This window comes from Megascapheus bottae, chromosome 1 (assembly GCF_031878675.1).
Source record: "Megascapheus bottae isolate mThoBot1 chromosome 1, mThoBot2.hap1, whole genome shotgun sequence".
NCBI classification, from domain to species: domain Eukaryota; kingdom Metazoa; phylum Chordata; class Mammalia; order Rodentia; family Geomyidae; genus Megascapheus; species Megascapheus bottae.
Genome location: NC_143509.1, coordinates 64,317,092 through 64,343,959, shown reverse-complemented (window position 1 = coordinate 64,343,959; position 26,868 = coordinate 64,317,092). Strand labels below are relative to the sequence as shown.

The window sequence follows — 26,868 nt, the reverse complement described above, 5'->3', positions numbered from 1 at the left end:
GGCCGTCCTCGGACCTGCCCGGAAAGGACCTTTGATTCCTCCTAGCGCCTACTGATGACGCAGTACTTCCTAATTGGTCCCGTCCTGGAGGCGGTGGTTTAGCCGGGCGAGAATTCCGCTAGTCTGACACGTGTTGGGGGACTGTGAGCAGTTGTTTTAGAGTTCGGAAAAGCCAGAAGAATTGCAAAGTTTGCGGGTAAGTTCCAATCCCTGCCTGCCGTCCCTTCTCCCCCGCTGGCGTGGGTCTCCTGGGGATGGGCGATTGGCATTGCACGCCCGCTGCTCAGAATTGTAGGCTACTGATTGTGATTTTGTTTTTGTTTCTTTTTTTACTCCCTTCCTGTCTCTTCTTGACTCTTGGTGGGTTTCCTGGAGTGTAAGTCCAACTTCCGCATCGCGTGAGCCTTGGCGGCGACATTTCTGAGTGAAGAGGGCCGCCTTTTTTTTTTTTTTTTTTTTTGCCAACCCGGGGTCTTGAACTCAGGGCCTGAGCACTGTCCTTGGACTTTCTCAAGGCTAGAACTCTACCACTTGAGCCACGGCACCACTTCTGGCTTTTCTTTCCCTCCCTCGCTTCCTCCCCCCTCCCTTTCTCTCTCTCTCTCACCTGGGTCTTCGTGCCTGTTAGGTAAGCACTCTACCACTAGGCCAAACTCCCGGACCGGCTGCCTCTTTCAAAGTCCCAAGTTGATGTATAAATTGTTTTTCTGAACTACCCAGGGTCCTGGAGAAGGTGGGCCCATCTCGGATCTCTGTGAGCTGCTCTTATCCAAGTTTGAGATCCGGGAGAATGCCCCGAGGAGCAAAGATGAATCCAAAGTAATGCAGAAAGAGGACAAGATACAAAGATGGACAGTGTCTTATAGCTAATGATTATCTAATAAACTTACCCTGACCCAATTGACAAGGATTCCGGAACAGTATGGCCCTTGTGAAGTAGTAAAGTATTTCTAACATGTTGATAACTGCAATGTCGTTTTGAAAGATTTACCAGGATTGCTTGTCAAGTTCTGTAATGCATCTTAAAAGTGGAACCCAGGATCTATATTATTTAGTAGCATCTCACCCAAATAACTTATAATCATTTCTTGAGTTTCCTTTCCTGACTTTAATCTACTAAAGTTAGAAGCATACCTTTTGTTTTTTAATATAGAGACAGCTTTCTCAGTTACAAAGGTAATGAAAAATTATGCGTGTTCCATGTAGGTAGCACATGAACCTTGGAAATAATTTCTGCTTATCATTTCATATGTACTCTTTAATGTATATACCTATACTTAGTGTTATATTTGATGGTGGGATTTGAACTCAGAGTCCTGTGCCCTTGCTAGACATGCCCTTTTAACTTTTTTGCATAGGGTAGGTGGGGATAAGGAAGTAGGGGACACAGTACTAGGATTTGAAGTCACAGCCTTTTGCTTGCTTAGCTGGCATTTTACCTCTTGAGCCATGTTTACAGACTGCTTTTTATGATTATTTTGGAGTTGAGTCTTGCAACTTTTCTACCAGGCTTTGTACTAATATCCTCCAGATCTCAGCCACTTGAGTAGCTAGATATAGGCATGAACTTTAGTTATTTTTCTGGTAAGGTCTTAAATTTTTGCTGGGTCCCAGAGTCAATATAATTATCCTACTTATGCCTCCTTGAAAGCTGAGATCATAGGCATATACCACCATGCTCAAAGTGTTGTTAGAAGTAGGGGTCTTGCGAACTTCCCAGGCTGCTCTCAAACCATGAACTTCCTTATCTCCACCTTCTGAATAGCTGGGAACACAGGCATAAACTACCACAATCAGTCCCTATATTTATATATTTTAATATATACCAGAATAATGTTTTAGAGTTTTTTGTTGTTGTTGTTGTTGTTGTTGTTGTTATGTCTTGTTTTTGCTAGTTCCAGGGCTTGATCCCAGTGCCCCAAACCTTCATTAATTTTACTTGCTCACACCAGATGCTTTACCAACTGAATCATGCCTTTGTCCTGGTATTTTACTGGTTAAGTGAAAATTGAGTCTTATGGACTACTGGTTCCTGAGCTAACTTCAAACTGCTATCCTCTGTGTCTCAGCCTCCTGAGTAGCTATGATTATAAACTACCTGTGCTCAGCAGAATCTGTTATTTTCCTAATAACAATGTTATTAAGAAAAATTGCTAGTTTGCTTAGTGTTTTCTCAAACTGGAGAAACTAAAAAATGGTTCGAATCAGTAATCAGTATCATTGATGCACTCACTGTGACCCTTCTCTTTACATTATAAAGTTTTAGAGTGACCGTGGCTTCCTGACATTCTTTTCATGATTAATCTTCCTGTTACCATCCTTCCATTTACTTTGCTTTTATAAGCTCAGACAAAAATTCTATGACTAAATTCTACTCATTTCTTGTCAGGACCTAGAAGATTCTCTAAGGATGAAGCTGAATCTTACCAAGGTCATTCATGGCTGTCGTCTAGGGAAAATAGAAAACATGGGCAAAGCAGGCAACTGCAGCATGGACATTCCAGGCTGCCTTCTGTATACCAGGACTGGCTCTGCCCCACACCTGACACATCATATGCTGAACAATGTCCACGGGCTTCCAGCCATGACTCAGCTCACGCTGTCATCTCTGTAAGTGCAGGATCCATATGCAAGTGCTGATGCTGGCAGCAGCTCAGTTACATGAATTGGGTGCAATTGATGTATTTTAATTTAATAAGAAAGAGTCCTTTATCACACTTTGTCAATTTCAGGATCAAATTAGAAGAGAGATACTACATGTCATTTGAATCTTTCCTAGAACCATAGGTCAGTCCTGTATGTTAGTGTTAATTTTATTCTTCTTCCCATCCTGAGTTGGTTGCTACTGTTGCCTGAGGGCAGGGAATACTCTGTAAGGGCTGTCCTTATGTACCGGACTCAAAGCATTTTGGTCTCTGCACTTATTAGTGTTGTTCCACAGAAATAGAATGAGCTTTGGGCCGGGAGTTTGGCCTAGTGGTAGAGTGCTTGCCTGGCATGCACGAAGACCTGGGTTCGATTCCTTGGTACCACATGCATAGAAAAAAGCTGGAAGTGGTGCTGAGGCTCAAGTGGTAGAGCTCTAGCCTTGAGAAAGTCCAAGGATAGTGCTCAGGCCCTGAGCTCAAGCCCAGGACTGGCAAAAAAAAAAAAAAAGAAAAAGAAATAGAATGAGCTGGGGGCTGGTGACTCACACCTATAATCGTAGCTACTCAGGAGGCTGAGATCTGAGGTTTGCCATTCAGAGCCAGCCTGGGCACTAAAGACCATGAGACTCCAATTTACCACCAGAAAACCAGAAGTGGTGCTGTGGCTTAACATGGTAGAGCAGTAGCCTTGAACTGAAGAGCTCAGAGACAGAGCCCAGGCCCAAAGTTCAAGCTCTATGACTGACAAAAGAGAAAGGGGGGGAGAGAGAGAAAGAGAGAGAGAGAGAATGAATGCGTAGTAGCGTGAAGTCATTTTGTGTAATACATAACTAACTTTATATGAATTGGAGATCCTGTTGCATGATCACATAAGTCTTCTGTGTTAATAACTAGTTTTTAAAGGGGAAAGAGAATCCAAGTGTTCTGAAGTAGTAGATCTTTCTAATATTCCTATCTATCTATCTATCTATCTATGGTCTGGTCCTGGGGTTTGAACTCAGGGCCTGGGCACTGTCCTTGAGTTTTCTCAAGGCTAGCACTTTACCACTTGAGTCACAGCACCACTTACGGCTTTTGTGTGTGTATGTGGTACCGAGGAATCGAACATAGGGTTTTGTACATGCTAGGTAAGCACTCTACCACTAGGCTACACTCTAGGCCCTAATAATCCCTTCTTAAAGAAACTATTTTTGCAAGTAAAAGACCTGAATTTTGACCAACTTAACCTACTTCATGGGGCTCTTGAATAATGTAGTTTATTGCTCAAATCTATAGTTACTGTCTTACAGTTTATTTGGGTGAGTAGCAAAGGGCTTTAGATGTTTTTCATAGTAGCTAAGGAAAGATTCCTTGTTATGCTATGTATCTTCCTGTTTGCACTTACAGAGCAGAGCATCATGAAGTCTTGGCAGAATATAAGAAAGGAGTTGGAAACTTTATAGGTAACAGTTATTTCTTTCTACCTTATTCTGTGATAACATAGAGTTTAAGGATGCTGCTGATTTAACAGTAACACGTTTCTTTATTTGGTGTGATAATGAACATCTTTTGCACATTTAAGAACCAGATGTTGGGAGTTCAAAGTTGAATAGTCAACAGTTGCAGCTCCTGTGGATCTGGAGCCTAGCCTGGATAGAGACAGGTAGGCAATCTAGTGAGCACATAGATAACAGATTGCTTTGCAGGATTAGGGATGGGAATCACAGCAGTCCATGGAGAGGAGCAGAGTAAAGAAAGGATTTGTGAGCACATTAGCTGGGTAAAGGGAGAGCAGCTTTTGACCAGGTCAAGAGTAGAAGCAGAGTATTGGTAGACGGGTTAGATTCTTTAGGCACTGTAAAAAGACCAGAAAATAGAGCTTGCCTGGGATATATGAGAGCTGGAGTGTCTCATCTTGTTGGGGCTTCAATTATAAAGGTTTTATATGCAGATATGTTTTATCTTTTGTTCTGGAAGTAGATTGTATATGCTGATATATGTGCCATTTCTTTCAAGGAAAAGCTGAGTAATGGCTTGAGAACCAGTTCTTCCGTGGCCCCCTTTCTCTTAGAGCTTTACTATAATATCTAGATCTCAAGTGAATGAGGATCCTTGGTTATTCAGCGTTGTGCTTCCGCAGGAAGCCCCATGATGTCTTGTTGGTTCAACACGGGAATTTACATTTTGTTTTTCTTGATCTGAGGCCAATTTTAATCACAGCCTTTAAAGTACACAAGCATGTACGTAAGTGAACATAGCTAAGAGCGGTGAAATGGTGAAAAATAAGGTGGAGAACTGCAGATGTTTTAATCTTGCTTTGTTTTTTTAATGAAAAATGTGGAGTATCATATAACATTTAGACTCCTATGGTTTGCTAATCATGTCTGTGGATTTTTTTAAATAATGTAATTGTCTTTTTCACCAAAGAATCTAAGAAACTATCATTTTGAGTAAATGAAACATACTGAGACTGAGACCCATTTACAGTACTCTATAGTTTCCCTATAATTCTTCTCCTAAGAACACAAGAATATCATTAGTGAGATTGATTGTTACTGGGATTACTTTGTTGACTCTGTTATTTCATCTCTCTACTACTTAACTCCTTATGGATGACTCACTGAATAAGCACAGTTGATAGTAAATTTTGAGCCAGTCTGAGTAGCCTGTCTGATATAACCCAGTTAAATGGAGTGAGATCAGTGTGTTCATAAATACTTCCATTGTATCTCTTCCTTTACAATTATCTTTCCTTAGTAGCACTCACTACATCACATATGAACCTTTACATTTACTCCTTTTAGATTAATAGATTTCATAGCAATCTTTTTATACTTCTGGAATGTCCAAAATCAGGTAGCAACTCCTTTCTGTGAGTTTAGAGAGGCTTTCTTCCCCATGTAGACACTATAAAGCTGTTCCCTCTTATAACACAATGTAATTAATGATGGAAGCACTTTCAGGATCTCCTTTATGTTTATACAGGCATGCCAGAGTCACTTTTATACTGCTCTCTCCACGATCCAGTCAACCCCTGCCCATCTGGTTATGTGACAAACAAGGTGTGTTCCAGTGTTCCAATAAGGGCCTCCAAGCTGCAGCTTTATCCTGGGAATTTAGTTTACTGTATTCCTCAAGTACTATGTTTTCTCTGTCCATGATTTCTTTATACCTTTTATTATTATTGTTGTTATTATTATTATTTTAGTAAGGTACTATGGGACAAGTAAGCAAGGCTGCTCAAAGTTGAGCTAAGATGAGGATTATGCCATCAGCATTTTTAATATTGCAAACAACAACAACAACAAAAAAACCTTCTGAAAATGGAGGAAGGTCATGTACATGCCAAAAAAAGAAATTGCTATGAGGGAAGAAAGCAATTGTCTTTTGGTGCTGTGCTTTATTTGCAGTTGGAAAAATTTCAAGACCCGTGGACAAAGTTGCTGATGAGGGTTCTCACACGACTATGTATAGTAGAACCTCAGTAGAATACTGCTTGCTGGGTAGAATAGAATTTGATAAAACTACCTGCAGCTAGAGGTTTTAGCCAGTAAAGGAAGATGTCCTTGAGTGTTCATTTGAGAGATAGCCCTGTAGCTACTATACCTGAGGACAGTTTCAGGTAGAGAATGTATTGGCACTTGACAAATACAGTCACCTCTTCTGCACACAGTATATTGGTGCCAACAACATCTGTTAATAATTACCTATATATGCTATCTTTAGTTTTTTTGTTTGTTTCCTTTTTATTTTGGGAATCGAATCCCCAAAAAAGAAATTTAGACTTCAGTTATCTAGTCTGTTTGAAAGTGAGAAAGGATTTGTTTCATTTAAACAGCATTCTTATGTTTTGAAGACTAGGAAGATTGTATCTTTCCTCTCCATCTATGTACTTAGTGATGTCTTCTAAAAACAGGGATGGTAGAGAGGAGGTCCAATATTAAGTATGGGCATCCTGATGAGCTACTGGATTAGTATTTTTGCACATAATTTTGTATCTTTGAGCTTTGTGACCACCTATTAAATGCCAGTATATGGAGCAGGGCCTGCTTTTGGGCTGCAGACATCAATTAGGAGGCTCTAGTTATACAAATATACCCAAATATGATAAATGTTGTCTTTCCTATTAAAACCAGAAATATGAATCACCCTAAGCTCAGCAGACCAGGAAGGTCTGGAGAAGATCTTAAACTTAGGATGCATGGTATTGTGCCAAGCAAAGAGAGGATGAGCATTTCAGTCAAAAAATGCGATATGATCAAAATTCAAAGAATCAATTCATGGTTTATTCAAGAACAGCAAGCATGGGGATGGAGAGAGAGGGGATGGATTAGGGGACAATGGCAGGTTGTACTGGAAAATGTAATAAAGAATCCTTTGGTGGCCATTTCAGAAGTTGACTAAATGATCATTGTATGGATTCTTAGGCCCTAAAGAAGTACTGGACATATAGTCCAGTTCTTTTTTTGTTTTGTTTTGGCGGTTGTGGGGCTTGAACTCTGGGCCTGGGTGCTGTCCCTGAGTTCTTCAGCTCACGGCTGCTACCCTACCCTGGAGCCTTAGCTCCATTTTCGGTTTTCTAGTGGTTAATTGGAGTTAAGTCTCTCACAGCCTTTAGTGCCCAGGCTGGCTTTGAACCTTGATCCTCAGATCTCAGCCTCCTCAGTAGTTGGGATTATAGGTGTGAGCCACCATGCCTGGCTAGTCCAGTTCTTTATTCACTGTCTAGCACATTGAATTGATGCTATCTTTCCAGATATAATGAATTATTCCTTTATTATTGTGCTCCATTTTTAAAAAGCATTTGCATTTTACTCTTGCTGATTCCTCCTCATCTCTCTCCATGGCAGTCAGTGTCTGTCTGGGGTGTAGGAGGACGAGTGGAAATGACAGCTTCCAAGTTCATGGAAATTCAGCAGGCCCTTCAACCTGACTGGTTCCAGTGTCTGTCAGATGGAGAGGCATCCTGTGAGGGATCCACTTCCATAAAAAGGGCTAGAAAAGCTGTGGACCGGTCCCTTTCATTTCTGGACAACTGTCTGCGGCTACAGGAAGAGTCTGAGGTGAGGCTGACCCCCTTGACCACTCTTCTTTTGAAACTCACCCCCCTTCCACTTTGTGATTTGCTTTTTCTGTGACTTCTGCTTTTCTGCTCCATACTTCGTGTTCCAGTTTTCCTTGCCTGCCCTAAGAATTGCTCTTTTCAGTTGGGTGCCAGTGACTCAAGCTTATAATCCTAGCTACTCAGGAGATTGAGATCTGAGGATCGCAATTTCAAAGCCAGCCCAGGCATGAAAATCCATGAGACTCATCTCTGGTTAACCACCAGAAAACCAGAAGTGATGCTATGGCTTAAGTGGTAGAAGTGCTAGCTTTGAGCTGAAGAGCTCAGGGACAGTGTCCAGGCCCAGAGTTCAAGTCCCATGGCTGATAAAAAGGAGGAGGAGGAAGAGGAATTGCTCTTTCTTAAGGACCTCAGACTTTATTTTCATTACAAATTTATGTAGCCTTGCCTTAGTTTTTATTGCTAAATAATTTCTTAAGGTGTTCCTGCCCAATCCCCTCCCCCCCCCAGTCCTGGGGCTTAACTCAGGACCTGAACACTGTCCTTGGGCTTTCTCAAGGCTAGAGCTCTACCACTTGAGCCACAGCACCATTTCCGTTTTTTTCTATGTATGTGGTTCCAAGGTATTGAACCTGGGTCTTAGTGCATACTAGGCAAGCACTCTTACCACTAGGCTAAACTCCAGGCCCCCCCTTTTTTAATTTAAAGAATTTATTTTTTTATTAAAGAATTTATTAACATGTGTCGGGGTCCTTCATCCCCAGTCCCTCTTGAGGAGGGATGGGAAAAACACACCCCAACCAGTCCAAGTCGCGAGAGGAGAGGGCCCACTGTCCTCCTGCACTCAGCCTTGCTTCTCCGGAGCACGAACAGAGATGCCACACAGCTTCATCAAGGCAGGAATCTCTTTCTCTCTAAAACTCCCCTCCTTATATTGGGTGCGGGAGCCTATCAGCATAACAGGTGGGCAGGATAAAGAGGTCCACTTGTTTACCCCTACTACAGGTCTCAGCAGAAAGTTATTAGAATGGCATTACTCGGCCCCCAACAAACATGGATTTTTACATCATATTTCAAATGATGTGTTTAACAAGAGAATATATAATCACTGGCACTTAGATTTTAGAACATAATTAAAATTAGGTTGAGGGTTTGTATGTCATAGACATATATTCTATGTAATAAAACATGTCTATAAAGTCATAAATTTTTATGTCTATGTATTTGTGCTTATATTTCCAATACCATGTCTATAGCATTGGGTATGCAAATACTAAGTCATCGCTCTTGTACTGGTTGGATCTAATAGCCACATATTAAAGATACCTTGCACCTTTTGTTCCTTTGGTCTTGACTTGCCTTACTCAACACGATTCACTCTAGATTCATCCACTTTCCTGCTAATGCCATTATTTTATCCTATCTGTTGGCTATGTAGAATTCCATTGTATATATGTACCACATATTTTGTATCCATTCATCTGCAGTAGGGCATCTGGGTTGTTTCCATCACTTGGCTATTGTGAATAGTGCAGAGATAAACATGGCTGAGCAGGTGTCCTTATCATATCCTGGGTTATGATGTTCAGGGTAGATGCCCAGGAGTGTTTGGCGGGATCATAGGGAATGTCTATTTTTAGTTCTTTAAAGAACCTCCACACTGCTTTCCAGAGTGGCTGAACTTGCTTACAATCCCACCATCAGTGCATTAGGGTTCCTTTTTCTCTGCAACCCCACCAGCATCTGTCATTATCTGAGTTCAGAATCTTGGCCATTCTAATTGGGGTAAGGTGGTATCTTAGAGTTGTTTTTATTTGCATTTCCTTTATGACCATGGATGATGAGCATTTTCTCATAAGTTTTTCTGCCATTTTTACTACTTCTTTTGATAAGTCTCTCTTTATTTCCCTTGCCCATTTAGTGATTGGCTTGTTGGGTTTGGGAGGGAATAGTTTCTTGAGTTCCCTATAGATACTGGATATTAAGTATTTGTCTGATGTATTATTGGAAAATATCTTTTCTCAGTTGGTTGGCTGTCTTTCTACTTTAGTAGCTATGCTTTTATCTGTGCAGAAACTTTTTATTTTTAGGTAGTCCCATTTATTGAGTCTCTCTCCAATGTGTTGTGACCCTGGAATTCTGTTCAGGCAGTTTTTGCCTATGCCTATGAGTTCCAGTGTCTCTCCAACTCCATTGTGTAGTAGTTTCAAGGTTTCTGGTCTGACATTGAGGTCTTCGATCTATTTTGAGTTGATGCTTGTGCATGGCGAAAGGCTAGGGTCAATTTTTAGTTTTCTGCATGTGGCTGCCCAGTTTTGCCAGCACCAATAATTGAATAGGCTGTGTTTGTTCCACTCAGCTCCTTTGTCAAATACAAGTTGACTGTAGGTATGTGGTTCTATTTCTGGATCTTCTATTCTGTTCCATTGATCTTCTGATCTATTTTTGTGCCAATACCCTGCTGTTTTTGTTATTATGACTCTATAGTAGAGTTTGAAGTCTGTTTGTTGAACGCTGGGCCTAGACATTGTCCTTAGCTCTTCAGCTGCCCTACCCCATGAGCCACAGTGCCACTTTCAGTTTTCTGGTGGTTAATTGGAGATAAGAGTCTCACGAACTTTTTTTTTTAGTGCTTTGAACCTTGATCCTCAGATCTCAGCCTCCTGAGTAGCTAGGATTATAGACGTGAGCCACCACACCCAGCTTTTTTTTAAATTTAATTTTGTATGTGTGTGTGTGTGTGTGTGTGTGTGTGTGTGTGTGTACAGAGGATGATATACAGAGGGATTACAGTTATATACATAGGTAGTGAATATACTTCTCCAACATTGTTATCCCATACCATGTTTTTTTTTCTACTTTTCACCCCCCTGCCCCCAAGTTGTAAAGTTCATTTCCAACAGATTTTTTTGTGAGTATTGCTGGTGCATTGGTTTGCCTTTTGTCCTTTATCTCACCATTTTGCCATTCTCCTTCCCAAATTCAGATAAATGTATATACAATATTCCAGGTACCAAATAGGCAATAGGGTTTAAACCATAGGGGGGGAAATGAAAGAAAAAAGAAATAATTTCACATAGTACATTGAAAACAACCATCCAGAAAAAACTCTTTTTCTAGGTCAGGAATGGCAAATAGGTTCATCCAAGGTTTTTGGAGCCATGCCTGGTGTCTCAGGAAGAGAGTTATCTGTTTGCCACATCTTCCATGGAAGCAGGAAAGGGAAGTGACGGCATCCTGCCAAGCAAGCATCTACCCTTCTACCCCGCATAGTCTGTGTAACATATTCATAACTTAAGTTTCATCTGTTCAGTGGCTGAGTTAAAATAGCCATTTGTACATCAACTGATACCTCAGAATAATGCACCCAACAGAATAATCATCTTTTTTTTTTTTTTTTTTGCCAGTCCTGGGCTTGAGCTCAGGGCCTGAGCACTGTCCTTGGACTTTCTCAAGGCTAGAGCTCTACCACTGGAGCCTCAGCACCATTTCTGGCTTTTTTCTATATATGTGGTACTGAGGAATCGAACCTGGGTCTTCGTGCATGCTAGGCAATCATTCTACCATTAGGCCAGACTTTCAGCCCAGAATAATCATCTTTTATTGCCACTGTTCTAGGATTATTTCATCTTTCATTCTTATCACTATCTCTCTGGGCTTCCAAAACAGGAACCGGAAATCATCATAGGATTCATCTTCTGTCTCTACCCAGTAACTAATGGTCAAGTTGTATTGTTTCTGCCTCCTGAGCAAGTCATTTCATTTTTTACCTGGATTGCTAAAGTTCTTTCTCAGCACATCCTTAACCCTACTAACCCTTAATTCATCCATACCAAATCAGCATGTATTTTCTATTGAATAGTCTGAATCTGTACCTTCTGCTCAAATTAAGTCGCAAAACTTCCTTTGCATAGCATACTAGATTTCTTTTCCCTGTTTCCCTAGAGAGTCACTTTTGACTTGTCCCTGTCTTCTCAAACCTTATGTTAAGCAGTTCCTTACATCTAATTAAGTCCCTGTCTTCTCAAACCTTATGTTAAGCAGTTCCTTACATCTAATTAATACATAGATATATGTATGCCCGTAATTCACAAATCGGTTCATATGTTCAGCAATTTGCTTGTTTTCTTTTTTTTTTTTTGTTAACAATGTCTTGAAACTCTTTTGTAGTCAGTGCACACATTAGTATATCTGCTATAGCCTTTTAAAATCAGCTGCATAGTGAACCATGCTACAAATGTATCATAATTTATGCAAGTCTTTATTGATAGGTGATTGTTTCTGGTTCCCATTATTCTTGATTATTTTGTAAATATATCTGATGGATATGAAAGAATATATTTACAAGAGAGATTGTTAGAAGTGGAATTTTAGAACTCAAAGATAAAAGCAGTGATATTTTGCTGTTATTTATTTGCCCTTCTGAGAAGCTGGACTGGTTTTTATTCTTTCTGGTTATCTGGGTATATATTGACCATTTTCTTATCCTCTCCCTTATACTGTGTTGTGTACAGTTACATTTTATATTGCTGCAATGGACAAAAATAACATTTCATTGTTTCAGTTCTATGTATGTAGAGCCTTCATGTTTATTTTTCTGAATTTTATTTTCACATAGAATTTCTATGGGGCTGTTTCCTTAGAGAATTTGTTTAACTCTCTGTGGTATAGATATTTACCTTTTCCTCTAGAGACTAAGTTCTTTATAAACATGTCAGTTATTTCCTGTAGGTTTTAGCTTATCCAGAAAAGAATTCTTTACCCAAGAAGATAAAAATATTCATATTCAGTACATTCTTTTTTTTGTTGTTGTTTGTTTGTTTGTTTTTGGTGGGTCATGAGGCTTCAACTCTGGGCCTGGGTACCGTCCCTGAACTCTTCAGCTCAAGGCTATCACTCTAACTCTTGAGCCATAGCACCACTTCTGGTTTTCTGGTGGTTAATTGGAAATAAAAGTCTCATGAACTTTCCTGCCTGGCTTGCTTTGAACTGTGATCCTCAGATCTCAGCCTCCTGAGTAGCTAGGATTACAGACGTGAGTCACTTGCACTCAGCTTCAGTACATTCTTCTGATACTCATGCTTATCTCGATACATAGATAGATAGATAGATAGATGGATGGATAGATAGATAGATAGATAGATAGATAGGTAGATATTGTTCTGGTACTGGAGCTTGAATTACGCCCTGTGTGCTATCCCTTAGCTTTTTCACTCAAGGCTAGAACTCTGCCATTTGTGCTAGAGCTCCATTTCTTATTTTTTGGGTGGTTAATTGGAGATATGAGTCTCATGGAATTTCCTATTCTGGCTGACTTCATACTGGCTTTGAACTACAATTCGTTTTTTTTTTTTTTTGATTGTAATGTATAGAGGGGTTATACTTACATTTGCCAAATAGTAGGTGCATTACTTCTCACACATTGATACTCCTTCTCATGTTTTTGTCCCCATTTCCCTCTACCCACCTCCTCCCAATCATCTTGTTTTCCCCCCCTTCCCTTTCCAATTTCAAATAAACAAATAAACATATATACAATATGCCAGGTAACAAAGTCAGATACAGTAACAATATGAGATTAACCAAAGGGCAACAAGAGAAGAGAAATAACAGTACATTAAGAACAACAATCACACAAGATAAAGCTCTTGTTTCCATCGCTCCATTTGTAAGGAAATGGAAAGACTTAGAAAAAATCATATTAAGTGAAGTAAGCTGGACCCAAAGGAACACAGGCTCAATGGTTTCCCTCATTTGTAATAATTAGTATACACCTAGGACTCTCCTAGCAGAGAATTACAATAGCACAAAACCTAGATGCAAAAGTCCGTATAGAATGAGGCTAAATGAAAGGATCTCCAGGATATGGAAACATGAACTACAGTTCTTAGATCGTAGCCACCTGAGAAGCGAGGATTACAAGTATGAGCCACTGGAGCCTAGTAAATACTTGATACTTATGTTTTTATGTTTAGGTATTTGTTCCATTGAATTTGCTTCTGAGGAAGATGGACTGTAATATTTTTTTTCTCAAATGGAAAAAAAGTTCCATCAAGTTCCTAAAGTTATCTGTGGCTGAAAGATTTTCTGATAGCTGAGAGTATCTCTCAGTAGTGATCTAAAAAGATAAGGCTCCTTCTGATTAATCTCATGTGGTTACTATATCTGACTTTTTACCTGGTATTTTATACATAGGTTTATTTGTTTATTTGAAATACGGAAGGGAAGAGGGAAAAACAAGATGATTGGGAGGGAGTTGGGGGAGGGGAACAGGGACAAAAACATGAGAAGGGGTATCAATGTATGAGAAGTAATTAACCTACGACCTGACAACTCTATACATTATCTCTACAATAATAATAATAAAAAAAGATTAAGGCTCTTCCTTTGTCCCTTTCTCTTTGTTCTTCCACTGAGTGTATTAATCTATATAATCTAGAATATATCAATATATGTCTATTGCCTCTGTTTTTCCTATTGCCTCTGTTTTTCCTGTTGCCACCTGTTGGGCAGTTTCCAATGTGTTCCTTGGAACCATATTACTCCCCTTAGATGTTTCTTCTTCAACAACCTCATTTTTGTGTGTTCTATCCATTGGAATTGTTCATAGAAACAAAGGTCTTGGATACTTAAGGCGGTTTAAGACCATTTCAGTCATTTTGTTTACCACAGATCCTTCAGAAAAGTGTGATCATTGGAGTGATTGAAGGAGGAGATGTGATGGAGGAGAGGCTGAGGTCCGCACGAGAGACAGCCAAGCGGCCTGTAGGAGGTTTCCTTTTAGATGGCTTTCAAGGGAATGTAGCGACCCTGGAGACCAGACTGCACATGCTGTCATCTGTCACTGCCGAGCTGCCAGAGGACAAGCCCAGGCTAGTGTTCCATTAGGGTCCAGGGCGGCTTCTATGGGGAGGGGAGGGTTGCTGGTTGGCCGACTGTAGGAAGAGAGTTGAAACAAGGACATTCCTTCTCATGTTCTGATTAGTCCTTTCTCTCTTATCTCTCACCAGATTATGAGGGAAATTTCTTTACATTTTTTAAAAACTTTTTATTGTAAAGATGATGTACAGAGGAATTGCAGTTACATAAGCCAGGTGATGAGTACATATCTTTTTGAACAATGTTACCTCTTCCCTCATTTTTTCCCAGTTTTTTTTTATGAAGGAAATTTCTTTTCTTTTCTTTTCTTGCCAGTCCTGAAGCTTGAGCTCAGGGCCTGGCCACTGTCCTTGAAGTTTTTTTCTCAAGGCTAGCACTCTGCCACTTGAGCCACAATTCGACTTTTATATGTATGTGGTACTGAGGAATTGAACCTGGGTCTTTGTGCATGCTAGGCAAGCACTCTACCACTAGACCAAACACCGGCCTACGAAGGAAATTTCTATCAAGGTTGCCTTGCTGTTTCAGAATGTCAAGCTGAGCATAACTGCCATGTGAAGAATCTTCACAGATGAGGTCAAATGTTAAACTATTTCCTCTCATTCTTGAATCATATACATATATGTGCATATGCGTGTATATGTATGTATATATGTATATATATAGATCCATGTATGCATATGTATATATGAACATGAACATGTTTTCAAAAAAAAACCATATATGGTACAGATGTTAACGACCACAGTTAGAATAAACATGATAGAAAAGAAAAAAAAACCATCAATGGGAACACTGTACTATGGGATTGATGTTTACATGTTTCCATAATTTGAAGGATTTGCTATACTGGTGAAAGAGGATGGAGTACGAGATTTAAAGCTACATATTCTAAAGTTTCAGAGCTGTTGATTTTGTATTAGACCATCTAAATTTTTCTAGTGTTAGGTTTAAAAAGCAAAAAGCAAGAAACAATAGGTGAGCCTAAAGGTCATTATGTTAAATGAAATTGGCCAGGTACAGAAAGAGAAATGTTGCATGATCCCTGGTGTAGAATGTAAAGCTTTTGATCTCATAAAAGTAGAGAATAGAGGGTGGTTGTTGAAGGCTGGGGAGGTTGGTAGAAAAGAGGTGTTCACAAGTTGGTCAGTGGATCTGTAATTTCAATTAGATAGGCATTTCCAGACATCTCTTGTGCAGCCTGCTGACCACAGTTAATGATGTTATATTCTTGCAAAAGAGGGTGGATGATTTACATTCTCTTCATAAAGATAATAATTATGTGAGCTCATGAATTTGTTATTAGCTAGATTTAACCATTTAAATCTAGTATATACGTATTTCAAATTTACATACTTCAAAGTATGTTTTACATGGCAAAATATCTTTTTTATGTGTGTGCTGGTACAGGGGCTTAACCTCAGGGCCTGGGCACCATCCCTTAGCTTTTTTGCGTAAGGCTAGTGCCCTACCACTTGAGTTAGAGCTCTCCTTCCTGCTTTTTGGTGGTTTATTGGAGATAAGAATCTTGCGTACTTTTTTGCCTCAACTGGCTTCAAACCTCAGTTCTCAGATCTTAGCCTCTTAAGTAGCTAGAATTACAAATGTGAGCTACTAGCATCCAGCTACTTATCATTTCTTTAAAAAATGAAATTATTCTGTAGTATTTTAGTTTGTTTTTTGAGGCAGGGTCTCAGTGTGTATACCAGACTTGCCTCACAAGTGCTGAGATTACAGGAGTCCACCATTCTTTTATAGTCTTTTATCCCATTTAATGTTGAATAAAAGGCTTAGGATTCATGCCTTTTTTTCCCTGCGATAAAGCAAAATGTTTGATTATGGGGTACTGCTTTAGTATAAGTAATCTCAGAAACAGCTCAGTGGATTGTAACACACAGGTGTTACACTTGTGTAAAGACTTCCCCTCACCCCCAGATCAGGGTATTTCTACCACCCAGTCAGCCTTTTCCTACCTCCAATTCCTACCTCCAATTTTAATTTTGTTTTGTTGTGCTCATTGCTTTCCTTCCCTCCTGTGCTCATTTTACTCTGGTGTAGAGAACAGCTCAGCACAAGCTTTCTAGACATTTCTGGACTTTTTTTGCACTAAGTGTTCATAGATGTCTGTTCCTCAATTGGAAAGCTGGGGTTGTTTTTCTCTATATAAGTGTGTAGAAATGCCAGCTTCATTTGTAAAACATTACAGGACTTGAAATTGTAGTCAGGAGAGCTGACATGTATTTAAGGCTTCTACTTATTTAATATTATATAAGCTTTTATTTTTGTAACTTATTTTAGAAATCAGAAAGTACATAAGTTTTCTTTCAGATCAGGGACTGTGGGTAGAAAGCAAACATGAAAACTAGTTCCAGCCAAGTAGCTAGCCTCAATCAAATACATTCCCGCATCTTGCAGCAAATTTGGTTGAGAGCATTTCTGCCTTAAGTGAACTGTATAACATGAATATAGGAATTTAAAGATTTTGCTTTAGAAAATTTCTTTTGATTAAAAAAATACATGTGTATATATATGTATGTATATATTAATCACTAATATATATTACATATAATACATATTATATTAATATATATTATATAATATACTAATCACCAGGCTCCTTGATTAAACAACATGTAATATATTTCTTAATAAACAGACTTATTGTAGTGTAGAGATTAGGCTAAAAGCTTATCCCAAGACTGGAAGGGTGTTGGGAAAGGATTAGATAGACTGAGAAGTAAATTTAACCCTGTTGAGCTTCTCTCTGGAGTCCATAACTATACTATGTGCTTTCTCAAATATCTCATCAGTGCTCAGTGAGCCAAGAATGGTGGCATATGCCCAGTTTCTCAGAGGTGGAGGCTTAAGGATTGCCAAGTTAGAGGCTAACAAAAAGTAGTGAGACCCCCGTATCAATAATGAAATAAAAACAGCAAAGCTGGAAGCATTGTTTGATTGGCAGAACACTTTGCCTAGCAGACATAATATAGCCTGGTTCAATCCCTATTATAACAACCTTACTTCTTCTTCTCTTCACCTCACAGTGGTTCTGGGGAGGTATGCATTATTGATCTTGTTTTTTAAAATGAGAAAAACTGCAACTCAGATGTTAAGAAACCTGCCTGAAGTGGCACAGCAACTCAACAAATGATAGATTGAGGAATCAAGCCCTATTTCCGCGTACCTGGTCATCTTTCATGTTAACATTGGTTGATGTTTTTTTGTTTTTGTTTTTGTTAGTCCTGGAGCTTGAACACAGGGCCTGAGCACTGTCCCTGAGTTTCTTTGGTTCAATGCTAGCACTCTTCCGCTTGAGCCACAGCATCACTTTGGGGTTTTTCTGTTTATGTGATACTGAGGAATCGAACCCAAGGTTTCATGCATACTAGGCAAGCACTCTCCCACATTCTCAGACCTCGGTGCTTTTCATTTCTGTTATTTCTAAATGTTTTGTTGATTGGAAAAGCTCTATTTCATTGCTGGCATTATCTCATATCACTGTGTTCTTACTGTTATTTTTGTAGGCTCATCTGTGGGGTTAGCCGGCCAGATGAGGTGCTGGAGTGTATTGAAAGAGGAGTGGACTTATTTGAGAGCTTTTTCCCTTATCAAGTGACAGAGAGAGGATGTGCCTTGACTTTCACCTTTGATTACCAGCTGAATCCTGAGGAGACAAGTAGGTCTTTTGAAATTAACTTGTCTTATCCTTAAATTGCTTCCATTTTATACTAATTTTTGGCTCAAGTTACAAGAAAGAAATATGAAAGCCAGTCTTTTCTAAAACTTGATTATTTCTTATCTATATTTCCTGGTATGTTGATACCCCAAATTAGGCACTTGATACTATAAGTTAGCCCATCAGTTCTAGAATGTGATTTTGTAGTAAGGAAAAACAAGGCCTCCTCTGTTAACCTGAAAAAAGGAATATTCAGAGTTAATCAAGATGAAATCTGAGAGACAGAAACCTTTGAACTGCCTGCTAAAAGTTAACTTGTTTTTTTTTTTTTTTCCACAAAAGCATTCTTGTCTGCTTTTTGCAAACTCTATGCAATTAAATTATATGGAACATTCACCATCTTCTGGTCCTTGTGTTGCTTTTTGCTTTTCTTCTTCTTCCTTTTCTTTTTTTAAACACACTGAGATGTGAATGCTATTTTGTTCTGCTAATACTGTTTCGAAGAAATGCCATTTTCTTTTTTTCATATATCTTTTATTGTAATTATTAGAAGGGTTACATTATAATCACCAGATAGAAGGTGCATTACTTCACACACATTGATACCCTTTCTCATGTCTTGGTCCCCATTTCCCTCCCTCCACTCCCGCTCCTCATCTTGTTTTCCCCCCTTCCTTATCCTATTTCAAATAACCAAGTAAGCATATATACAATATATCAGATATCAAGGTAAAATACTGTAACAATATGAGATAACCAAGGGACAGCAAAAGAGATGAGAGATAACATAGTACATTAAGGACAACAATCACTCATTATATGGCTTTTGTTTCTATATCATGGAGGTCCTTTCATTTAGTGTTATACTATATGGCCTTATGTCTCTAGGTTTTGCTCTATTGCAAATCTCTGCTAGGAGAGCCCAAGGTTTCTACTGGTTATGACAAATGAGGGAAACCATTGAGCCTATAGAACTGCCATTTTCTTACATTGTTTAGTTATTCCCAAATCCAGACAGGCAGTTTCAGATTCTAATGCCCACTTGGCAGTGTCTGTATCCCTTGAAAAGTTCTTCAGGGCAATGTGGCCTGCCCAGTGGTTCCTTCTCCTACTTTTCATCCAACTTTTCCCTGCCAGATGCCAACCTTCAGTTTAAGAAGTCCTGAGAGTTCCCAAAAGGTTTCTTTTTTTCCCAAGTGATTAAAATTTCATTGAGAAGATGTCATACTTTTACAAAGCAACTTAGCCATTAATCTAAGTTGGATTATTTCTGGAAACAAAATAAATCAGGCTGATCAAAGTTCTTATATTTAGGAGGTCAATTTTCCTGTCCTTTTAGACAGACCAGAACATAATGTGTGTGGATAGGCATCCCATTAAAGCTTTATAAATTTTCATGACTTCATTTACAAACTAAATTATTTCCACCAGGACAGAGGTAACTTAGTCATTCAGTACTATGAATATGCAAAACTTTAAAAAGAACCTGATACTGAGTTCTCTGGAATGAACGCGTTTCATCCTGGCTAGAAAAAGCACTTTCTTTATGATTAAGAAAATTAAAATAGCTTGAACATTTGAATCAAAGTGTTATTAATCATATTTGTGCCTGTAATGTATTAAGGACCTTTGCTAATTATGTAAGTGAATTGTTCAAGAAATAAATTACCAATGATTGCCCCAAATACAAGTTTTCCAAATTGTCAGGGCTTTATGATCTATTACCACACAAATTTGTGTCACCAAATTATAATATCTCTGTCTTCATTGCTCAGGTCTCTTTTCTTCTTTTGACCTTGACAAAACTGTCTCTTCGAGAACAATCTGTCTCATTTTAATTCGGCCAAAATACCTCTTCTCTATTTGCCCCTGTTCAAAGTAGGTGGCCTTTTAAAGAGTAGCTGCCATTTGCTCTTGCTGGACTATTTCTCCTTAAAACAGGAGTTCCAAGATCTCAGGTTCCCATTTAATTCCCTATAAGCTGGCTTGCTCAAGGCTTGAGTCTCCACGCAGAATGCATAAATTAAAACCATGTTTCACTGCAGTGTACTTGACATAGACTTTTTCAAACCCCAGATTTATTTGCATGTATGCATTGTCATAGGAATAAAGATATCTCCCAACAATACTATATTTAAAAAATAATCACTTTGACTTAGAAAAAAATCATATTAAGTAAAGTAAGCCAGACTCAAAGGAAGATAGGCTCAATGGTTTCCCTCATTTGTCATAATCAGTAGAAACCTTGGTCTCTCCTAGCAGAGATTTGCAATAGAGCAAAACCTTGATACAAAAGGCCATATAGTAGGATGCTAAATGAAAGGATCTCTAGGATATAGAAACAAAAGCCATATAATGAGTGATTGTTGTCCTTAATATACTATGTTATCTCTCATCTCTTTTGCTATCCCTTGATTATCTCATATTGTTACAGTATCTTATTTTGTTATCTAATATATTGGATATATTTATATTTGGTTATTTGAAATTGGATAGGGAAGGGGGGAAAACAAGATGAGGGGTAGGGGTAGGGGGGAGGGAAATGGGGACCAAGACATGAGAAAGGGTATTAATGTACGTGAATTAATGTACCTTCTATCTGGCGAATATAATGTAACCCTTCTATTAATTACAATAAAAATATATGAAAAAAATTTAAGAAAATAATCACTTTGATGGAAAGATGATATGTTATGTAGTTGTAACCATTATTAGCTTAGATGTTGGTGACTGTCTTGATGTTATAGATTATTAGGTCTGTGGCCATCTAGAAGAATATTGCCATTTTTTTCTTTCTTGTTTAATTTCTTTCAGATGATTCTCAAGAGTAGTTTATAGTCAAAGGACATGAAATAATAATATAGAGGCAAAGTAGCCACTCCTTATCTTATCTTCATTCAGAGACTTTTTATTGGTTTTTCCTTCAGTATTACAACAAAATGGGATACAAGAAGAAATAAAGTACATGGATCAAGTAAAGAAAACTAAAACAACTGATTGCAACCAAGAAATGACATCATTTGAAATTAATCTGAAGGAAAAAAAGTAAGAAAGTTTTTGAAGTTGAGGTTTTTAATTTCTGACTTTTTAATTTTAGTCTGTTTTTTTTAAAAAGTTTATATAACTGTTCTCTTAGTTTATGATTTCATAAAATATGTATGGTTCATATTACTTAAGCCTGTTTATATTTGGTTCTAGAAAAATTTTTCATGAAGATGAATTTGTGTATTTTGTTTTGTCAGAAAATGAAGGCCAGATCTTCATTTATTTTTATGGTACTGTGGTTTTTAACTGAGGACCTTTAACTTGCTAAACAGGTAGTCTGCCTCTTCAGCCATACCTCCATCCCTTTTTGCCTTTACTTGGGTTTTTTTTTCAAAAGCTTCTTGCTTTTGCCAAGCTGGCTTCTGACCAAAATCTACCTCCTTTGATTCCTGTCCCCATGGCATCACAGGTATGAACCACAGTGCCTAGCTTCTTTGTTGAGATAGGAGTTTTGCTAACTTTGTTCAGGCTCACTTTAAACTGTTTTCCACATAGCTGGGATACAGATATGTGCCATCATGCCAAGCTTCCTTCTTATTACTTCAATAACTGTAAAATAAAGACTTCATAATAAAACACAATGAAGATTATAAATTGAAAGAAATGTAAGTAATCTTGATTATATGCCAGTTTTAAATCTTTAAAAAATTGTTTATTCTTCCTATAAAGGTGATATACAGAGGGGTAACAGTTATTTAAATGAGATAAAGAATATATTTCTTTCGGACAATGTCACCCTTTCCCTTTCTCTCAGTTTTTCAGTCCCATCCACACCCTTAAGTTGTCTAGTTCATTTTCAACGTAGTGTCCAGTTAGTTTTTTTTTCTTTTTTGCCAGTCCTCGGACTTGAACTGAGGGCCTGAGCACTGTCCTTGGGCTTTCTTGGGGCTAGCACTCCAGCACTTGAGCTATAGTACCATTTCCAGCTTTTCCTATGTAAGTGGTACCGAGGAATCAAATCCAAGTCTTCGTGCATACTAGGCAAGCACTCTACCACTAGGCCAACCTCCTAATCCTCCAGTCAGTTTTAAATCTTAAATAAAAGTACTTGCCTCAGTAAAAAATTAATTAAAATATCATTTCATTAAAAGTGCTAATTTTGTGTTGTGGTGTTGGTTTATATGAAAGTTCTCACTTGTTCATATCCATTTAGTTATTATGAAGTACAGACTTGTTTTTTTTTTTTTTTTGGTCGGTTGTGGGACTTGAACTCTGGGCCTAGGTGTCATCCCTGAGCTCTTCAGCTCAAGGCTACTGCCCTACCCCTTGAGCCACAGCACCACTGCCGATTTTCTGATGGTTAATTGGAAATAAGAGTCTCACAGGCTAGTACCCAGGCTGGCTTTGAACCTCGATCCTCAGATCTCAGCTTTCTGAATAGCTAGGATTACAGGCATGAGCCACCACGCCGGGCTGAGAATTTATTTGTTAAATGTAGCAATCTTAGTTCCTTTTTATGCTCTACTGGGGCTTCTTGACTGTAGATCTGAAATAATACTCTACTTTTAACTTCTTGAAGAATAGTCAAGGAGAGTTTTCTGCTTTTAAGAGGTAGAGTAAGTAATATTAATGGTTACTACTAAAATACACTTTACATTATACATTGTAGGATGTTTATTAACAGTTCTGGATTTGAATTTGAAGGACCCAAGGACAATCCTATCAGCTCTCTTGACAGTGTAACCTTGGGGAAAAAAAAAATCACCTTTGTGTGTGTGTGTGTGTGTGTGTGTTTGTGTTGGTGCTAGTCCTGGGGCTTGAACTCATGGCTTGGGTACTTGTTTCTGACCTTCTTTGCTCAAGGCTAGCACTTTATCATTTGAGCCACACTCCATTTCTAGCTTTGTGGTGGTTAATTAGAGTAAGAGTCTCACATACTTCTTGCTGGTTCTGGTTTCAAACTGTCATCCACAGTCTCCTAAGTAGCTAGGATTACAGGTGTGTGCCACCAGCATTCAGAAGTCACTTTCTAATAGCTGATGGAAGGTGGCACTAATACAGCATTGAATGTGTGCCCACCAATACTCAAGCTCTTTGCTCCTATTATCCATTGAACCCACTCAGTAACCCAGTGAGGTCACCTGTTGGTACCTTTAGCTCATGGATAAGAGTCAGGACTCACATCCAAGCTGAGTGACTCCAGATCCCTACAGCAATTTTTACCAGTAAAATAGCAATAAATATGTCTATGTCTGAGTAGATACAGAGATTAGGACAAATTAAAGTACCTTATAGCCTTCATATACGGAAATAGAAGGTTGAGCCATTTCTGATATGAGTGAAAGAGAAATGTCCTTTGTCATTGTGGCATTTCCTAACATCTGGTGCCTTTGCACTGTATCTAATAATGCAATATGAATGAGTGATCAGTGTGGATTTTCTGATTCCTAGACTTGAAGGTGCATTCTTCAGAGGACAACTCCTGTTTCTTCCTGACCCACCATGTTTCCTTGTTAACTTCTATCCACAGTGCTGTCTTCAATAGATGCCTCACACTGAAAGTTTGCCAGGGCCATCATTAACCACTAGTTAATAGTATCCTGGCAAATCTGTCAGCACAGTAGGTGTGTGTAGGCTGTGTATTTCACGACTCCTTTACTTTCTGGACTGCCATTGTGGTTTCCTTTCTTAGGTATCAAGAAGACTTCAACTCAGTTGTAAGAGGATGCTCTTGCTACTGTTGTAAGAATTACACTCGTGCATACATCCACCATTTGCTGGTGACCAATGAGCTCCTGGCGGGGGTCCTGCTTATGATGCACAACCTTGAGCACTACTTTGGATTTTTCTGCTCTGTCCGAGAAGCACTAAAATGTGGTAGCCTGGCACAGTTGAAAAAGCTCATCTATAAGCAAGTGTCTTGAGATCTGGCAAACACAAATGGAACTTTCCATTAACATCGGAAGAGGTGAAAAAGAAATGGTGTTCGTCTTAAGCTTCTATTCTTGGGAATAAAATCAGCTGGAATAAAGAGCCTTTCAAACTGCTGACATGAGGGTGAAAAGCTGTCTTCTCAAGACTTTGGTGTCCTACATTGGTCAAAATGAATTGAATCCTGGACTTTGAAATTCTCTAGGTGCTCTCTCCTAGTTGATGAAGATTCGTCTAATCAAAGATAAACGTTTTGGATGTGAGGACACACCCTTGAAGGGGATGATGATGTTTTAATCAAGACCAATGGGGTGGCACCAAAGTTGGTGATTGTGCAGTCATGTAACCTTTGTAAACAACACTCTTACTGACCAGGGAAGGAATCCAACTGATGTGCAGGTTTGCCTTGTTCTGACCCTCATACTCGGGAGGCTTTTTTGGGTACTTTTGCCTTCCTTGCTGCCCTGGGCAGGGCAGTCACTCAGAAAGAACTTCTGGGACTTAACCACACACAGCTCTCCCTGATGTGTGGGACTCACACATTTTTTCCTGTGATCAGGTAGCAGAGGTCACACTGCTTTATTTGGCTACTTGATCTACTTGTGACGTGTTTTCCTAGAGTAGTGTTGGGAACCAAGAGTTTGCCTTGCCATTTTATCTGGTTGTATAGATCCAATGTCATCTGCCCTACAGGCTCATAAATACTGTAGTCTAACCACATGATGATTGTAGCCCTACTACTTGTGGAGATTCATTCACAAAGTATTTTCTTGGATAGAACTCTGAAAGAGATGAGATCAATTTCAGTCCTTCTAGTGAGTTTCATCAGCTGCGGGGATGGCTGGGTAAATCATGTGATCTCTCCATTCTGATTTCTTCCTGAATGGGACAGGCACTGTAGTTAGGATGAAGTTGACCACCAAAAATTTAGACTAGAATCTTAGCCATACTTGTCAATCTTTTTTTTTTTTAATACTGCTGGTCAGAATTTTAAAAAATAGTTTGTGAAGTAATACACCTTCTATCTGGTGAATATAATGTAGCCCTTCTACTAATTGAAATAAAAAATATGAGAAAAGAAAATAGTGCTGCAGTAGTACCAGGAGACAGGAGTCAGTAGATGTATCTGAACCTAAGCAGGTTAGTCTGTGGTTTTGGAAATGATTGGTGAACTAGTATCAGAAGATCCCAAGGCTTGGAGCATCCTTCTGGGGTCCACTCTGATTTTATTATTTTTATTGCACGATATTTTCTTGATGTGATGACGGGAAATTGTTATTTTCTTTGTGCTTTCTGTATTTGTTTTGTTTTTTTACAAAGAACACATGTATATTTATACATATAGTTTTTATTTAATTAAAAGAAAAAAATCAGGGCTGGGAGTTTGGCCTAGTGGTAGAGTGCTTGCCTAACATGCACGAAAGCCCGGGTTCAATTTCTCGGTACCACATACATAGAAAAAAGCTGGAAGTGGTGCTATGGCTCAAGTAGAGCTCTATCCTTGAGAAAAAAAGTCCAAGGACAATGCTCCAAGCCCCACGACTGGCAAAAAAGAAAAAAAAATCAGAAGAAAACTTTTTACAAACATAGGAAATATCTTTCTTTCCTATGTTTTATATTTTGCTGTTTTTCAAATTTTAGGTGTTTCTGACCCTTGTTTGTAGTGATTATGTGAAAAACTTTTTATTGTCAATTGCATAACTTTTCCATGAGTGGCAAAGGATACTTGTGGAAGGTAGAATTTCGGTTCTCAAAGATCTAAAGTACTGTTTCTGTAGTTGTTCATGTTACTGTTCTTCATTGCCCATACATTGTCATAGAAGTAGTAGGCAATACTTTAAAATTTATCTTTTATTTATGTCCAAGGCAATAGAGAGTCTGTTTAATATTGTTTACTTTCCTTGGTCTTTTTCTTATTACCACATTTGAACGAAATTTTCTTTCTCTTAACATTATAAATCTATTAAAGGCAATAGTCAATAAACATTTTAAATTAAACTCATTGTCTCTTGCTTTCTATAAATGGCAATTGATCTATTAAACAAAATATTAAATTTCCATAGTCCCAAGAATGTTCCAGTGATCTGTCATGGGAACACAATTTCCATCTGTGTTCTTAATTTAAACAACTTCCATGTTAACTTAGAATTAAAGATACTCAATTATATTTTATATGATTTAGGTTGTAATATTATTCAATGATTCCTGTTACATTACCTGTTTCTTTAAGTTATGTAATTAGTGGGCATAAGGTTCTGTTAGTACAGAATAAATTATAATAATCACAACTTCTGGAATGTTTCTAATGTGCTGATGACTTAGTAAGTGCTTTCCATACATAGCTTGATGACCCATATAGTAGGACTGTGAAATGTTGATGTTACTTTTATGTTGTAAGCTGAGTTCCAGGAAGGTTGATTTAGCTTGCTTAAGATTCTATCAAATTCCAGGCAAGTTGAGTAGTTTCTCTAAGGGTCCATTTCTAGATTCTAGCTTTATCTGGGTAAAACTCATTGATTAATCATTATTACACTAAATGATTCTTATGGCCAAGTGTGGAGTAATTCCATGTTTTAAGAAACTGAGGCTGGTAAGTTTAAAGGTAGCATGGACTAACAACATACACACACACACACACACACACACACACACACACACACACACACACACACACACACGTAGTAAGAGCCTTGCTAAAAAAATAG

General features: G+C 38.5%; 1 protein-coding gene across 1 annotated transcript; it reads left to right on the top strand.

Moving 5' to 3' along the window:
* The first annotated feature begins 84 nt into the window (after nt 1–84).
* On the top strand, nt 85–25,082 carry Qtrt2 (queuine tRNA-ribosyltransferase accessory subunit 2). Its single transcript, XM_090346129.1, has 9 exons — nt 85–196; nt 2,390–2,610; nt 4,035–4,090; nt 5,613–5,689; nt 7,478–7,690; nt 14,365–14,564; nt 18,096–18,247; nt 21,175–21,292; nt 23,925–25,082. Exons 2-9 carry the CDS (start codon nt 2,411–2,413, stop codon nt 24,154–24,156), a joined length of 1,248 nt encoding a protein of 415 aa, XP_090202255.1. The 5' UTR covers nt 85–196; nt 2,390–2,410; the 3' UTR covers nt 24,157–25,082.
* Nucleotides 25,083–26,868: the final 1,786 nt, after the last annotated feature.